Source organism: Myotis davidii, unplaced genomic scaffold, assembly GCF_000327345.1.
Source record: "Myotis davidii unplaced genomic scaffold, ASM32734v1 scaffold94, whole genome shotgun sequence".
NCBI classification, from domain to species: Eukaryota; Metazoa; Chordata; class Mammalia; order Chiroptera; family Vespertilionidae; genus Myotis; species Myotis davidii.
This window is the reverse complement of record NW_006285313.1, coordinates 1,651,246-1,668,446: the sequence shown is the minus strand read 5'-3', so window position 1 is coordinate 1,668,446 and position 17,201 is coordinate 1,651,246. Positions and strand designations below refer to the sequence as shown.

Below are 17,201 nucleotides of genomic sequence, written 5' to 3'. Positions count from 1 at the left end.
GAGTAGAATGTAGGTGCCACTTTTATTTCTTAATTTCCAGAGGCCTCCCAGAAGGCCCAGCTCCTGGTCATGATTGCTGGGGTCGGGGAAGTCCTTTGAACGACCGAGAAGAGCTGAACTCTTAGGAATCCAAAATTTCAGGAATCTGACCAGTCCACTGGCCGATGGGGAGAATTTTCCAGTCAAGTTCATATAAAATTCTCTGGTGCTTTCAAGTTCCGACAGGATGGACTGTCAGGAACGATCCTTTCATCTGGGTCATGTGCAGTTGAGAGAAGAAATTACTGCAGGCCGGTTGTTGGGTTATTGAGAGCGACGGCCTCTTGTTTGCACTCCCAGAGCTGCACTGTCATAACAACACAATTATTTTAGAAAAAAAGAGAACAAAGACTCGTGGAACCACACAAAAATATCCCCTCCTTAAACAGCTGTATTGTGAGACCTCCAAAATGAAGAGGAATTGGAAACATCCAGTCTAAGCTCTGTGTGTTTATATATCTGGAAATATTTCTATGTAATTTAATTTTTGGACTAGATTTTCCCAATCCTTGTCCCCATACCTCTCTACCACTGGCTTCTGCTTCAGGGCCCACGCTGAGGGTGTAGGGCTGTGTTTGTCTGGCCGTGAGGTATGAGGGATAAAGTACCCACTGTGAGTGGCAGCTATTACCCAAGCAGCCACCTTCATGCCTAAATCATCTGGACCTCCTGGTCTTAGTGCTCCTGAAATCTGGAAGCGGGGGATGGATTCTGAGGTGTGAGCAAAAGTGGGATTGGGTTGGGAACATTCCCCCTTCAGCCTCTCCTGAGAGTTAGGCCATGGGCATTATGGGAATCCAATCTTTAGGGATTCTTCAGCTCCTTGAAACTCAAACAGTATCTACAGATGATCACCATTACCATCACTACCACCACCACCACCACCATCATCATCATCATCATCATCATCATCCAGTGGAAGCTTGTTAGGAATGCAGAAGCTCAGGATTCTGTGTAATCAGAATCTGCATTTGAACTACATTCCCTGGTGATTCATATTTACATCAAGGTTTGAGAAGTACTGGTGTACGATGACCTTGAAGCAAAAGTTAGGGACAGTTTTCTTGTGCTACACATTCCACCCTTGAGTTTGTGGGAATATCTGTGTATCATGTTCAGCTAGATTTCCCCTGCTTCAGCTTAGTGGGCGGCAACAGTGTATTCCCCTAGCCCAGTGATGGCGAACCTTTTGAGCCCGGCATGTCAGCATTTTGAAAAACCCTAACTTAACTCTGGTGCCGTGTCAAATAGAGAAATTTTTTGATATTTTCAACCATAGTAAAACAAAGACTTATATTTTTTATATTTATTTTATATATTTAAATGCCATTTAACAAAGAAAAATAAGCCGAAAAAATGAGTTCGCGTGTCAGAGGTGTCATAGGTTCACCATCACTGCCCTAGCCCCTGCCCCCCACCTTTCCAGAAGAGAGCTATTCCCCCTAGATCTCTGTTTACAAGGAGACCATAAGACCTCTCAGCCCTGTTACATGCCCCCCACAAAGGCTGGCTGGTTCTCTCTTCTCCATCCCCTAGGACTTTGGGCTGATGATGTTCTCTTAAGAGAGCATGCGATGGTAACCATGCACAGATGGTTAGCCTATACTAAACATAGCAACTCTTATTGGCTTGAATGAAATTTTCTTCACTGGTATTTGACCTACCCATCTTGTGAATGCACCTCACAACTCTTTCAGGTTCCCACATTATTCCTTTTTCAGCAACAAATTCCACTAAAGAAATCTATCGCGAGTGCCTAAGATGGCAAGGCCTCTAAGATAGTTTTCATTGGAGGCACAAAGATGCGTGAGACAGGGCCCATGACTTTGAGCATTACAATTTACAGAGAAGAGTAAGACAGTACTTAGATACTCCTAAAGGAAAGCAGAACATGACAAAAGTCATTATGAGAAATACCCAACATGTCTCCTGGCGATTCACAGGACAGCAGCCCTCACAGTAAATGGGAGCCTGTGATGACTTCCCTCGTGGGGTGGTCAGAATTTGAAAGCTGGGTAGGAATTCAACAGGGAGTGATTGGTAGAATAGAAACTTGCCTGAAAGGACAACATAGAAAAAAGGCCATAGAAGAATCAACAGCTAGTGAAGAGCCTCAATGCGTGGCTTGGCAGTTTTGTGCCTAATTTCAGTGGATGATGGGAAGCGGCCTAAGTTAAGGTAACTGTGTAAGGAAATGACCTCACAGTAGCTATAGTAACCAGTGTGGGGCAGGGATGGGTCAGCACAGTTAGCGGATGGGGAACCTGGACCACTGTGAGGAGAAGCAAAGGCATCCTAGAGAAAAGAACCTTACCCTCTGGCCTCACTTTTGGCTGAACATGGTCTGAATTTGAGATGTGGATGTGTATATGTGTGTGTAAGAGAGAGAAGAAGATGGGAGGGAGACAGGGGGAAGAAGAGAGAAAGAGAACTATGTAGGGGTGAATAATACCTAATAAGTTGCTGAAACCAGCAATGCTTTCTCTTTCATGGAACTTTGGGGGAAGGTGGGGAATAAACTCAAGATCTCAGAGTATTTCAGGTCTCCGGTCCTCATCCAGCTTCCAGGGGTAAGTATTTGATACTGAAGAGGGCATCAAGATGCACAGGGGCTAAATGCATGGCCCCATCACAACCAGAAAAAGGACCACACTTCCAAGGGCCTCCTCTATAGAGCTTGTCTCCTTGTAAACAGAGATCTCTGGTGCACAGGGACTGTGGTTGTGATCCGATCCTCATGACTTCCGGCAGCCAGTGATGCATACCCACCCCACCCCACCCCTGTCTGGGATTATGCCCAGGAACAACCACGGGTCACTCAGAACCACCCCCTGTTTTGCAGTTTCCAGTGGATTTTTTGGAGGCCAGTGGCATGAAATCCATCCTCAGTATTGGACCAAGTACCAGGTGTGGGAATGGCTCCAGCACCTGCTGGACACCAACCAGCTGGACGCCAGCTGCATCCCTTTCCAGGAGTTTGACATCAACGGCGAGCACCTGTGCAACATGAGTCTGCAGGAGTTCATCCGGGCGGCAGGGACGGCGGGGCAGCTCCTTTACAGCAACTTGCAGCATCTCAAGTGGAACGGTGATTGCCTTTCTTTCCATCTCGCTAGGAGTCAGCTGAGAAGAGCAAAGTCTTGCAGCCAGCAGGGATCCTAGTCAGGGGCATCAAAGGATGGTCTCGCCTCCAAATTACTGTTTCCAAGACAGGGAAGTAGAAGGGAGGGGAGAGAACAAGCAGAAAAACTAGGCTGTGTGTCAAGACCCATACAAACCCAGTGTAATTTAACTCTCTCCTGTGGCCGATGATCCAGGAGATGTGCTAGCAGGGTATTCACAGAATACTCGCTCCTCTCAGAAAACCTTTCCTCTTTGACTTGCAAACAGGGTTTGACAGCTTAATTCCCAATTACTTGCTTGCTAAGATCATCATGGTTATTTTTTTTCGAAACTTCCAGACCGAGGTTCTTAAGATGGAACCTAGGATAGTAAGAAGATATGCAAAATTAGGTCTATGTTTGTGTTTTGGGAGGGAAGGGGAGCAGACTTATAATATTTCAGCAGATTCTTAAAAGTTCTGTTAAGTAACAACAACAAAAAAGGGAGTTAGAGCTAATGGTCTGGACACGTGTAGGAAGTTTCTGGAGTGATTTCTGGAGTTGGTGCTGCCCTTAGAGCCAAATGTCTTTCTTAAAAAAAAATTATAAATATATTTCAGAGAGGAAGGGAGATGGAGAGAGAGATAGAAACATCAATGATGAGAGAGTCATTGATCTGCTGCCTCCTACACACCTCACACTGGGGTTTGAGCCTGCAACCCAGGCATATGCCCTGACTGGGAATCAAACTGTGACCTCCTGGCTCACAAGTTGATGCTCAACCATTGAGCCATTCAGGCCAGGTCAAATGTCTCTCTTTCAAGGTCTCACCTAGCCCCCTGCCAGCCACCATATAAACACTGTGTATCGCGATAGCTTATACATACACCCACACATTCTATGCTGGCTTGTAAGACATAGTGGGCAGACAACTTGTCTTGCAGAATGTATTTGACACTGGCATAAAGTTGCCCTGCTAATGGCTATAAGAAAACATGGCTCCTCTGAGAACGACGGCTATTTTGGAAAGCAGTGATAGACAACAAGAGTGAGCTGGCCTGTCCACATCAGAATGGTCAAGTCTGTCTTAGCAGAACCTGTATGTAGGCCGGTAGTTGAGGCTTTGGAAAGCATGAGTCCCTGACAGCTGCCATCAACCCTGAGCAGGTCCCCGCCTGGGCACAGAGCCGGCTTCGGTGCTGGCCATTTTGGATGACCTCATTCAGCTCCTGGGCACTTCCTTCTTCCCCCCGACCTCACAGACATGATTTTTCTTTTACTAGAACCAAACCAAACAAGGCTCTATAAATAATCCCCAGGAATCTTCAGAAAGAGCAGATTTACACTTGAGGAATTAAAAATATTTACCTTCCCACCTCCAATTAAATCCAGACCTTCAAAGCTTTGCCCGGATTGAAGCCCAAGGTGGGGAGTCCTGGGAGGTGATGTGGCTGTCTTTGACCTTCCATCTCTGACCTTCCATGACTGGTTTGGTCCCACTGGATGCTGCTGGTGCCTCTGGAAGTGGCTAATGACCAGATTTCTCACCTTTGATTGTTGTTTGCCTTTTTGTAGATGTTGTAGATGTTCCATTAACTTACATTTATTAAGTGTTTACGTATCCTAGGCATGCTAAGTGAGTTGATTCATTTAATGACTTTCTGAGAAAATAAATATTGTGCCCATTTTACAGATGGGACAACTGAAGGCCAGAGAGGTTAGAGCATGAGCCCTGCTCCTGAGATATTTATAATCTGGCTAGAGAGAAAAATCATATGACCTTTATTCATCTGTATATACATGTTTTTTTACTTATGACACATCCAGAGAGGAATTGCAAGGCATAAAGAAGGGAAGAATCACTGCATTTACCCAGCCATAGCTCATAGATTGGGTCTAATAAGAATAAATTTGATTACTTTTAAGATCAAAGAAGAATAAAGCCAGTTAAATTAAACTGGTTTTCCTTATATTTGCGTTTTCATGTCATGTCATATCTTAGCTGGGAAAGCACCTTAGATACCATCTAGTAATGACTTTATCTAGTTTAATCCCCTAAATTTACAGAGGAGGAAACCAAGACCCAGGAAGGCAAAGTGCCTTGCAGTTCTTAGTGGAACACCGATCTTCTGACTTCTGAAGTTCTATTGCTACCAGACTGGATGCCTTCCCTATACAAGGCCACATAATTCCATCCGATGTGGGTGCCCGAGCTACTGATTTTTCTGTGCCAGGAAGTTCAGACTTGAGTTTATAGATGCAGAGAGGGAAGCCCCCTCCCATAAGCAAACAGAGGTGGTCAGGTGATCAGGCAGTGGGACTGGCAGAAGCTCTTCTCAGAAGTCAGCTCCGTCCTTGTTTAAGTTTTGGCTCCCTGCGGGCCCGTTCTGACTTTCCCACTCTGCCCTTCACAGGCCAGTGCAGCAGTGACCTGTTCCAGTCCACACACAATGTCATTGTCAAGACTGAACAAACGGGTGAGTAGTAGCAAAGAGAACCAACTTGGTAGGCAAATCCCTGTGGGGGGGAGGCGGGGGGACAATGGGGAGTGAGTGCGAGGGAGTGTGGGAGCAGGAAGGAGCCAGTATTTTGGCAGGAAACCCAGGGACGCCTCTTCCCTGGCTGTCTCCAAGGGGCCACCCTCTGTGAGCCTCATCCCCTGGGCTTGGGACCAGTGACTGCCAACTATTTCTGATTTCTAGACTGATGGTGAGACCAATTCTGCCCACACTTCTCTGCTTCCCACTACTGGTCAGGACATCATCCAGGCTCTGCTCCAGGAGCTGGGAAAACTGTAAAGTCTATGTGGGCCTCCTTCTCACCACAGAGTCAGGGGACTTGACCAAGTTAGGAGAAGCAAGGGGAGAGAAGAGGAAGGGTTTATGTTTCTCCCTCTCCCCCTCCCTTGGTAGGAGTGTTACACAAAAAGGATGAAGATGCAGACTTGCTGTTGTACTTACTGTGGTTTCTAGAGCTCTCAGAGGTTCCGTAGGAATGTCAAAGGCAACCCAACTTCTGCTTTCTGTGCCTTTAGGTGAAAGATTACTCTGGGCTGTCAATGGGGTCTGCAGTCCCGCGGTATCCTTATTCATTTTTGTTCTCCTTCCCCCATCCTAATCTCTCACCTGGGGACTTTCGGTCACCCCTGGAAACTTGCAAGGGGCAATAACTGCCTCAAGAAGCTTTGCCCAGTGGCCTTGCACAAATTGGATTTCCTTGCACATTGACCTTTGGCCTATGGCCTCTTGGTCTAAGGGGAGCTATGCAAGTCCCTGAAAGTCCACTGGCCATGATGAAACTGTGCAGCTGCCACTGCTCCAGGGTTGCTCCCCAGGTCTAGGTCCTCATCGGTGAGGCTGCAAGCCATGAGAGCCCGCAGGCCTGCCTGAGGGTTGCGTGCCAGTCATTAAGGGCAGAATTGCACCTAGGAGTGATTTGTGAGCCATCCAGAGCCCAAATTGGCCCCATGCAATTATTTGCTCTTTTATAAGGGGGCTAGTCTACTATTATTAAGCCAAAAACAATAGCTGCTAAGCATGTTAATTAGCGTTTCCTAGCTCTGCCTTCTCCCACAGACCAGGGGTTGGGTTACCTGGATGGTCTGTGCTTTATGGGTCTGGCTGTCGTAGAGGCAGATACAGGGGCTTAGTAGGGAGATGGTGTGCCCCACCCCCACAATGACTGGGCAGATAGCCCCACCATAGCCAGGATGGCATGCAGAGGTCCCAAGTAACTCGATAATTCCTCCTTGACCATCCAGACATTCTTGTGTTGCCAGTTCAGAAAAGCTAAGCCAAAGGGTGGAGGAGAAGGTCCGCCCAGGGAGGAGGGGAGAAGAGGCTCACAGAGGGGCCGACACCTCCATACCTTTTGGTTCAGTTTGTTTTCAGAGACAACAACAGGTGTACGAGGTGACCCAACAAGGAGAGAGGGTGTAACCCCAAGAGATTGGGCTTGGAGTGCCCAAACACGTAGCTATTAGTTAAAATACCAGCTAAATCCCTGTGTCGTAAACAAGAGGACTTAGCCAGTGACTCAGGTTTTATACCTTTTATGTTGTAAAAACAAAATGAAACTCGGCCAGTGACTTACCACCCGGCCCAGAAATTCAGAAGCTGGGCAGGAGGGGAGCCGAGGGCAGCCGTGATCTGTGAAGAGAAGAAAGCAGGAAGTTCCTGGTAGGGACGAGCGAGGTGAGCACTCCTTGCCAGATCTTGCAGCTCTCGGCCAGCCAGGAAAGAAAATGCTTCTGTTGGAGACTAGCCCAGATGTGGGGGTTGCGTAGGAATTGGGCTTCATTTGGGGTAGGTAGAGGGGAGTTTCCTTTGAATCTGAAATCTGAAGAGTCAATCAGAGTCAGACATGCTTGCAGAGAGAGAGAGAGAGATGCTTTTGCAAGATGAGGCAATGGAGCCCTACTCTTAAAAGTTGTTGGATTTGTGTTTTGAGAATTTCATGTTGTCCCTTAAGCTATTTGGAGAAATCCTAGAGGGAGGGGGCTGTCGCCAACCTGAGGAGAGATCTCTCTGGATTGCAGCAATGAAGACACTATGATGAAAATGACTAGACTTTTTTTCTGACGGAAACATCATTAATTCTCCCAGGAACATATTACTGAAAAAAGTTGTTCATTAATCATGAATTTATTTGTCTCTAACAATGTCTTTTTCTAGTGTAAAAATATTCTGGTCCCTGTGTAGTAGAATGCAAGACAAGGTCAGGCTCCTAAACCCACACCCTGCCGTGTGCAGTCTGAGAAAATTCCCAGGAAACCCAAGCATTGGTCTAGGTCAGAATTCCACTGTTGCAACTTCCCCCACAATGCAACAGGTGCAGAACACATGGCTAGAGCTATAGCAAAGTCCATTTCCCCAGGACACTGGAAGAAACAGAGGGTAACATTATTATAAAGTAACAGGTGGCTGGAATAGCATTGTCGCCCTACACTCTGGAGACCACCCCCTAGCTCCTATGCCTCCCTAATGAGGCGTGAGTTAGAAAAGGGAAGCTCCTCCCCAGAGATGATGATTGCTGACTGTTCCCATTTTCTGTCCTTTGTAGACCCTTCCATCATGAACACCTGGAAAGAAGAAAACTATTTATATGACACCAACTATGGTAGCACAGTAGGTAACTAACTCCCCAGCACTGCACGCCCTTTTACATTCTGATTTTGCTATCCTAATAGCCAAAAAGTTCTGTCGTCAGAGAGGGCTCTCAATGTCCTTTATCTTTTCATGGCTACAGATTTGTTGGACAGCAAAACATTCTGCCGAGCCCAGATCTCCATGACAACCACCAATCACCTTCCTGTAGGTAAGTTGTCCTGACATCAGAGGCTGTGTGCCTCATGAAGTTGCTTACTGAGCGTTAATGAGAATTGCCAACATCCTATGTTTCTCATTAAAAGGCGAGGAAAGGGACAGAGTTACTATTCATAAAAGATCTGCTTTTGAGCCAATACTTGTACATGGAATATGACCAGTGCGGATGCCTCTAGGAAAAGTGTTTGTCTCCTGTGAAACCACGTCACTCTTCTTGTGATAACAAAAACTCTCTTTTCAACAAAAACCGGTTGAAACTGTCTGATAAAATTATTCATACTTGAGTATACTTATGGGGGAAGAAGGCCATATTTGATTTTCGCTAAACTATTTGGCTTTAGAGAAAGAAGGTCTAACGGAGGTCCGTGAACCTGTGCCAATGGTCTTTGGGTAGAGGGGGAGCAATTGGAAATTTTCAGAACCCCAGAAGTTACACTATTTTGTCAGTTCTTGAAGCCCGGTTCATCAGGACTCTCCAGTCACTTTTTGAATTCTGTTCACGTTAGTTGTATTTGGTTAAGATTAGATGCACCTGTTGGCTATCCATGACTCAATCAAGGTTACATTGAATGAGAGGGTTGGTTTGCACAAAGTCTGAGAGAGGGCCTTTCAGATTATGCTCCCCCCTCCATTTACAAACAGGTACCTTGGCATGCACCAGGTAGGACTGAGTGCATTGGGGAGATGAATGGAGGGTTTCACGTTGACCTTCAGTCTGGGTGCGCACTTGTGGATCTGTCTGGGTCTGTGAAACAGAGCTTAGACTTGTCGCAAGTGAATCGCCCTTTCTTGGAATTGAATTTGGGACAACTTCAGACCTTGGATTTAAATGAGTGTTTGGGGAAGAAAGCACAGAATCAAACAACAACCCCTCTTCCCTCTTTTTTTTTTTTTTTTTTTTGCTTTTGCTGAGTATGTTTTTGAGAACTGAAATAATGAAAGCTTTTGGTTTGAGGTTTTGTACGGTCAAGCCCCTGGAATGAGACAGGGCTGGGAGCCAGTGTCAATGCTTCTGGGGTTGAGGTTAAGAACTGAGGCCAATTCATTTCTCTACTTCCCCCTCCTTCTAGTGACCCATACTTTGTGTCACTCTACATATCTGTGGAAAATAAGAAACAGATCCAACGCTGAATCTGCCCTTCTGGGGGAACTGAGCCAATCGAAGTAACATTTCTGTGCAATCGTTGCCAGAGCCGAGGAAACCACCTGCCTGCTCCCCCTCTGACTTCCTCTCACACTTCCTAAGGTGTCGCCGCCCACGTCCTTCCGGTTGGCTCTTTGGCTTATGGCAAAAGATTCCAACCAGAAGTAAGGTGGAACCAACCACTTCCTGAGCCTCGGGGGGTTGGTAGGCCTAAAAGCCATAATCACAGCCCTGCTGCCCTCCCCTCCAGGCCTCTCTTCCCTGTCCTGACTTCTGAACCTCAGGGTCTGCGGGGCCCCAGAGGCCAGTTCCTGCTTTCAGATTGGCAGCGGCAGAAAACTCACAGTCTCCTATTTCTGAAAAGGCCTTCCTTTAAATGGGCTTTACAAATCTGCTCCCCATGATCTCCCCTGATCCTTGACCCCCCTGCCCCTCATCCCTACCCCACGAGTGTAGAGTGTAACACAGGCTGGAAAATGAGATCATCAGTTCAGGTCTTCTACCAGAATTATCCCTTAAAGAACCAATTGAGTGTCAGGGGTTGCCAAATTCTTTGGCATAACAGGCCTCCAGTAGGATATTTGATTATTAATTCCTTTCAGTATAGTTTAGTGTCTATTCTATTGGAGGGGCCCAGAGCCCCTCCCCCAGGGAAAAAAAAAGGAGAGAGAGCGTGGTCTTTACCTTTCATGCTCCCATTAGACTGAATGCAGTTAAGTACCTTTCTATGTTTTAATGCAAGTTACCCGTGGAGCGAAGGCGAGGCCCGGTAAACTGATGCCCTCGGTGATAAAGGCGGGCGGGGCAGCGGCCTTTGTTTTGATTTCCCTGCCATCTGCCCATTTCATAAAATGGCTGCCGCCAGTGTTCCTGATCTGCCCGATAGTCCTCGAGCCAATCACGCCAACTCGGGCCTGATGTGTTTATTCACCGACTTGCTGAGCCTAAAGCTAGGGTGGCACGGTCTATTATAACACTGAAATTTGTATATCCCGTAAAGAAATGGCTCACAGCTGAATCATATGCAAATGCTTCTAATCTTCTCTTCTTGCGAAGCAGCTTAGCTGAAGTCACCATCTGGCTCTTGCATCATAAACCTGGGGCTTCGTGCTGCCCCTGCCCTGGCCAGACCTTGGCCTGAGAGGCCTGGGCGCCCGGCGAGAGAAAGCCAAGCTGGACCACTGCCCCAGAGCGAGCCCTCCTTTTATAAGCATGAATCACCTAACCACATGGCTGCCTTCAAAGGTTCTGACTTTTATTGGGGTTGAGGGGAATAGGAGGGGGAGAGGCCATCATATTAAAGGGAGGTTTCAGATCAAAAGATTTTAGTGTAAAGGCAGCTCAGGGATTCCAGAGCTTGCCCTCACGCTCGGGACTGCACAAGGAGTCTGGAAGAACGAGGGTTTCCTTTAGCTTTGGGCTGCATAATCCTCCGTATGATGATGGAAACGTTTGTATTGGGGAATAGTTTTTATTTGGTCTTTTCCAAACTGGACAGAGAGCTAGCCTAGGTAAATGGCTGACATCTCATGGTCTATCTGGCCTGGGGTTTTTTAATCTGGAGTCCAAGGACTCCGAAGTGAGCCATGAACCCCTGGGATTGTTCACAGATTTTCACAAGTGAACAATATGTGCATTTTTTTCTGGGGCGAAGGGTCTAAGGTTTCCGTCTTATTCACAAAGTTACCTTAACCCCAAAGTAATTGATTCGACACCAGCGTGGAACCCATACGCAATGATTGGGGCCAATAAACTGGGAGACACTGTTTTTCTGTGTTTTTTTTTTTTTTTTTCTGAACTCAACCTTGGCTTTGAAATAAAGGCCCTGCCATTTGAAGACGAGCCTTGCTTGTGGCCTGCTGGGTAAATGCCACTCTTTGTCTGAAGAACAACGTGGCCCTGTCAGAGTGATGTATACTTGGAAACCGGGGTGAGCGCCAGACCTGTTGCAATATTGTCACATCCTGATGGGATGTTGCAACCTCACCCTGAAACCTACAGGGAGGGAGAGTGAAGTCTCCTTGCATTTCCTGTGAATTTGTCCTTCTGGATTTCAGAGAAACCCAAGGCAGGTGCGGGTCTCTGGCTGACAAAGCCAGGGGAGGAATTCTTACCCAGAATAAGAGGTTCCTTTTCTGACCAGATCTTATTAAATCCCTCTCCCCCAACTTACCATGGCTCTCAGGGAAACTGCTGGAAGCCCCGAGTCCGGGCAGGCTGAGTGATCAGAGAGGCGAGTGTGTCCCTGTGCACTGGGAAATACGGAATTACTTTTCCCCACTAACTAGAGCATAATGAGAGAACTGGCCCTGATTCTCAGCAGGGGGGAGACTTTCATCACATCTGTTATGTGCCACCAGCTTAAGAAATGGCAGAGACTAGTGGTTATAGTAAAGGCTCTGGGTTCAAACTGACCGTGTTAGCGTCTTGGCTCCCCTCTCAGGCTGTATGACTTTAGACAAGTCATATGACCTCTCTGTATCTCAGCTCCTTTGTTGCTGTAAACGCTGGGTCTTAATAGTACCTACCTCACAGGGTTATTTGTGTGAATGAAATAAAGTGAGTCAGGTAATATGCCTAGCTTCGTGCCTTTTACATAGTAAGTGCTCAACATCAGTAGCTGTTCTTCTTAACTACTTAAAATAGGAGCGAATGGTTATTCAAACTTTTTTTTTTGAATAATGACCCACTCTTGACAATTGAATGAATGCTTCAGACCCTCTCGCTTTGCATATATTTTCAGCCAGTCTGAAACGCCTTTGAAGGCCGCACCTACGGTAGTGAAGCGTAGGTTAAGAAGTCCCAATGTAACATACGCAGAAGTGATGCATTTTGCTGGCCCAGTTTCTTAACAAAACTGGCTTGCATGTAGGGACTACTCTATTAAAACTGGTGGATTTTTTATTGTGTGACTTTTTGTGTGTATTAAGATCTGCCTTGGACATGGGAAGTACCCACTGACACACACACACACACACACACACACACACACACACACACAGAGCTAGATCATTTATTTTTCTTTTCAAGAAGTTTTATTCCGCCTCTGTCATCTCCTTGCTGGTGATAGTCACAGAGTTACCATAATGAGTCATTTGTTAAACTAATCTGTGTTTCCATAGCCCGCGTGGCCCTCTGTACTGAGCTCAGGCCAGTCAATGGCCTCTTTGTCAGGCTGATTAAAATGTAAACTTGCATGCCAAAAAAGGCCCTCCTTTGGCTTAAAAGCCATCTTTCTTTGTTATAAATGTTTACATTTTTGTATCATGAAAAACAAAAACCCTTTCAATGACCTAAATCCTTCAGTGGCTCAACAGATCTCTCAAAATACAGGCTAAGATCCCACAAAGCCTTAATGGTATGGACCTCCTCCCCTCTGCCCCTTGCTCACTGGCACACTGGCTTCCTGCTGCTCTGTGGACATAGAAACTCACACTGACCTCAGGGCCTTTGCACTTACTATTCTCATTCTTGGAAGACTCTTGCACAAGCTCTCTGCATGGCTGTCTCCCTGACGCCCTTCTGGTGGTCTCTTCTATAACCACCACCTTATATGAAATTGCCAATTAGTCCCATCTCCATACTTCTATCCTCAGTTCTTACCCTGCAGTATTTTTTTTTCCAGAGCAGTTATCCTCTCTGTTTTGTATTGGAAATGTGCCAGGCATGTAGTAGGTGCTCAATAAATATTGGTTACATGGGTAGATGAAGAAATGAAAATGACAATTGAAGGGAAGAGGGAAATTAAACAGCTCTTGTTTTTCTCTGCAGCAGAGTCACCTGATGTGAAGAAGGAGCAAGACCACCCTGCCAAGTCCCACACCAAAAAGCACAGTAAGTCGGCTGGCTTTCAGATGGCACTTAGCCCGTCCTTCAACTTGGGTATAATTGGAGGCCACTAGTTTTTAGACAAATGTTGCCTCTGCCTGCTGCCTCCCATTCTTCACCTCAGACTGGGGAGGGTGAGAAAATAGAGGCAACACTTACTGGCAGAGTAACCCCCTGAAGGAACCCCCAATGAATATATGGCCTCCTTCTGTTCTTTGTTCTTAAAAAACTGAGATTTCCTATAGACATGGGGCTAGCAGGTTCCTTTTCTCCAAAAAAAAAAAAAGCGGGGGAGGAGGAGAAAGATAGAAAGAAACAGCTGATGCAGTATTATTTGCTTTTGCTGAATGTTGGCTTCCTACCTTTGTAGACTTCTTGTTCCAAGAAATGACTTTATTCTTAAGATTCAACCGTGCTCCTTGGGGGTTGTATGTCCCCCAATAATAAAACCTTATGAAAGTGTACGGAATATCAGAGATAAGGTGTGTGTGTGTGGGGGGGGGTTGTGTAGAAATAAATGAAGATGGTGTAATCTAGAAATTGCAGGGAAATGGCCCTCTTCCTTATCTGCTACTCCAGGTTATCCCACAGAGCAGTGTGAGCACAACCCCTCAAACTGGCAGGCGTGGGTGGGTGTGTGTGTCACAAGTCTACTGGGGGATATAATTGAATTTGCTAATCTTATTACAGTTACCCCTTCATTTTTAAATTGACCCCCTCAACCTCAGGGAGACCTCACCCCCATCTATTCTAGGAGTTACAATACTAGAACCCAGTCGGTGTGCACAGTTGCTGGGTGGGAGTGATTTAATGGATGAAGTACTTGCTAAATAAAAGTGGTTGAAAGTTGCCTTCTGGGGAAGGAACACGTTGAAACGAATCCCAGAACAGTTGTCAACAATACTTAGAAGATACTTTAAAAATAGGCCACCTAACGCCTATTCTTTCCTCTTGATTTTGCCACTAGTTAACTATGTAACCGTGGTCAAGTCACTTAAATTCTGTGTCTCAGTTTTCTGTTTTGCAAACTAAAAACAAAATTAAAAAACTGTGCTAGTTCATTGTCAAACATCTTGTTAATATGTACAATATTTGGGAATTCTGTGATCTGGCTTCGCGGGTGGGCAGGGGGAGAATTAAGGATCTCCCGTCGGATGGAAGATGTTCCAACTCTATGCTTGCTTGGCACCTGATTTGCTGTGACTTCGGCCATCACTAAACTCCTCTTTCTGCTTCTCAGACCCGCGAGGGACTCACTTATGGGAATTCATCCGGGACATCCTCCTGAACCCAGACAAGAATCCAGGGTTAATCAAGTGGGAAGACAGGTCGGAGGGCATCTTTAGGTTCTTGAAGTCGGAGGCGGTGGCTCAGCTGTGGGGCAAAAAGAAGAACAACAGCAGCATGACCTACGAGAAACTCAGCCGGGCCATGAGGTGAGGGGGTGCTGGTCTCCGCACACCAGACGGCCGCACGACCAGGTAGTCCCCGGCAGGCTCATCTGAGCAGCCACCTTACCAATGTCCTCTGTTACAGATATTACTACAAAAGAGAGATCCTGGAGCGGGTGGACGGACGGAGACTGGTGTATAAATTTGGAAAGAATGCACGTGGATGGAGAGAAAATGAAAACTGACCCTTGGAACACAACCCAAGACAAACCCCACATCCCAGCAAGCCGGGAACTCCTGGATGTAAATATGTCCAAGACTTTTCTCTGCTATTTATGTACCACGAGGGAGAGAGGGAGAAAAAAAAAATCGACTTCTAACGGGAAGAAGGAACACTACAGTTGATAAACTCATTTTGTTACTTTGAAGTACATCCTGTTTGGGGAGCCAACGTACACAGTTTTCTGTGAATTATGATGCTGTATGTGGTTGGGATTGGTGTTTGCCTTTATTGTGAAGTTCATTTCCACTTGCAAGAAGAATGGGTCTGCGGCCTTCATGCTTCTTGCCGAGAGAAGGGGGAAAAAATTGGAGGGCATTAAATATTTTTATATGCAAGTGATTTAGGAAAAGGTGGCGTGTGTCCTTCGCACCTAAGCAACTACATGGTCTCATTAAGAGAGGTGGGCGTGGTCGCAAGGATGAGCTCCATCCGGGGTCTCCTATTGATGGCATGAACTGGAGGCTGCTGGGAAGTTTCACCTGACCCTTAGGAGCCACTGCGTGGAGAAGGAGGACCTCCAAAAATCTAGGAGGACTGTACTCACTCCATAATCACATGACTTGCAATCTGTAAATCAGCCAGAAGAATAAGGGTGGGGGCTTTTTTTTTTTTCTCACTCAGCAATGATTCTGATGCCCAGGCTGTCTTCCTCCCTTCCCCGTGGATGATTGGTGGAACAAACTTCAGTCACCACCTCTGCTCACTTCTAGTTACTTAAGAAAGGGTCCAGTCTTGGTTATTTTTATCCCAATTGCTAAGAAACTAAATGGGAAAAAGGAGGTGGCAATGAGTTTGCTCTTGTATTCCTATAGTCCATGGTTTCTCAGTGAACACAGTTGACATTTTTGGCTGAATAATTCTTTGTTGTGCATTATTTGACTCTCCTGTGCATTGTAGGATGTGTGGCACTGTCCATGACCTCTACCCTCTAGCGGCCAATAGCACTCTGGTTCCGAGGTTGTGACAACCAAAAATGTCTTCAGACATTTTCAAGTGTCCCCCATGGCAGAGGGGAGGAGGAGGGGGGCAAAATTGCACTTGATTGAGAACCACCGATTTAGCCAGTCAAGATGACAATGGTGACTTATTCTCAGAAGAATAAGACATGTAAGATCTTTTAGTCCCTAAGAAGAAGCAGAAGCAAGATTCAAAGTCCAACTTCTTTTTAATTTTTAAAATATTAAGGAAAGTGGGCTTAAGTAATTAGAGGGACTTCTTTTCAGAACCCCAGATGAGAGACAAAGTCAGACAAAATGAACAAAGTAATGTAGCAAGAACAAAAAGAAGACATTTTCTCTGGGATCACAAAGCAGACTAAAAATTATACTGTAGAGAGAGAGAGAGAGAGAGAGAGAGAGAGAAGAGAAAGAAAGAGAGAGAGAGAGAGGAAAGTTTAAAAAGAAAAGAAGACATAGAAAAAAAAGGATGAAAGAGAAAAACAGAGAAGAACTTAGGAGCTATAGTCAGTAAGGAGTTGGAGACTTCAATGGTGGGGTTGTTTGGGGGTACCTGGGGCCTGATCACTGGGTCTTGTAATCTGGGAGGTCTGTGAGCCTGTAGACACTTTGCAAATGGATTTGAACATCCACTCTTTTGCAACTTTTCTTTTGGGATCCCCATGTCCTTGGCTTTCTCCTCCCTCCTGCCTCTCTTGAGCAATACTATGGGGTGGAAGACACGTACCAATAAGAGGGAGTGCTCTTCATCAACTAATGGACCGCCTGCCACCGTGTCTTAGCCAGCAGAGGTGAGCAATTCTTAGTCAAAGATTGCAAAGTGTTTGTAATGTATCTAGAAGGCCGGGAGTAAGAAGAATTAACAATTTGTCTTCCTTATAATGACAACCATTAGGAATGGTGATCTTTGCACACCAAGGTAGTGAGATGAATGACCTTCTGAAGGTAAAACCAAGTTCATTTTTGTTTCTGCCTGGCTTGGTCACTTCCACAAAGGTGTTACTTAGTGTTGTTAAGTAACAGTTACTGAGGGAACTGAGAGAAATAACAGTGAGCAACCCAGCTCTGACACATTCCTGTAAAAGGCACACCTAGTTTTCCAAGCCAGGCTAAGAACTGTGAGGCCTTCCCAGCA

The 17,201-nt window shown here is 46.0% G+C and overlaps 1 protein-coding gene across 5 annotated transcripts in view; it reads left to right on the top strand.

The window, feature by feature from the left end:
- Window positions 1-15,866, top strand: part of EHF (ets homologous factor) — a 40,664-nt gene extending 24,798 nt beyond the window's left edge. For 3 of the 5 annotated variants that reach the window (XM_006756112.2, XM_006756109.2, XM_006756111.2), the window contains exons 3-9: window positions 2,882-3,127; window positions 5,555-5,617; window positions 8,202-8,270; window positions 8,388-8,456; window positions 13,380-13,442; window positions 14,677-14,872; window positions 14,973-15,866. In XM_006756112.2, coding sequence (XP_006756175.1) covers window positions 2,882-3,127; window positions 5,555-5,617; window positions 8,202-8,270; window positions 8,388-8,456; window positions 13,380-13,442; window positions 14,677-14,872; window positions 14,973-15,072 — 806 coding nt within the window. In that variant the 3' untranslated portion in view covers window positions 15,073-15,866. The remainder of the gene's footprint in view (window positions 1-2,881; window positions 3,128-5,554; window positions 5,618-8,201; window positions 8,271-8,387; window positions 8,457-13,379; window positions 13,443-14,676; window positions 14,873-14,972) is intronic. The other 2 variants (XM_006756110.2, XM_015559016.1) reach the window with 2 other exon arrangements.
- The last annotated feature ends 1,335 nt before the right edge of the window (window positions 15,867-17,201 follow it).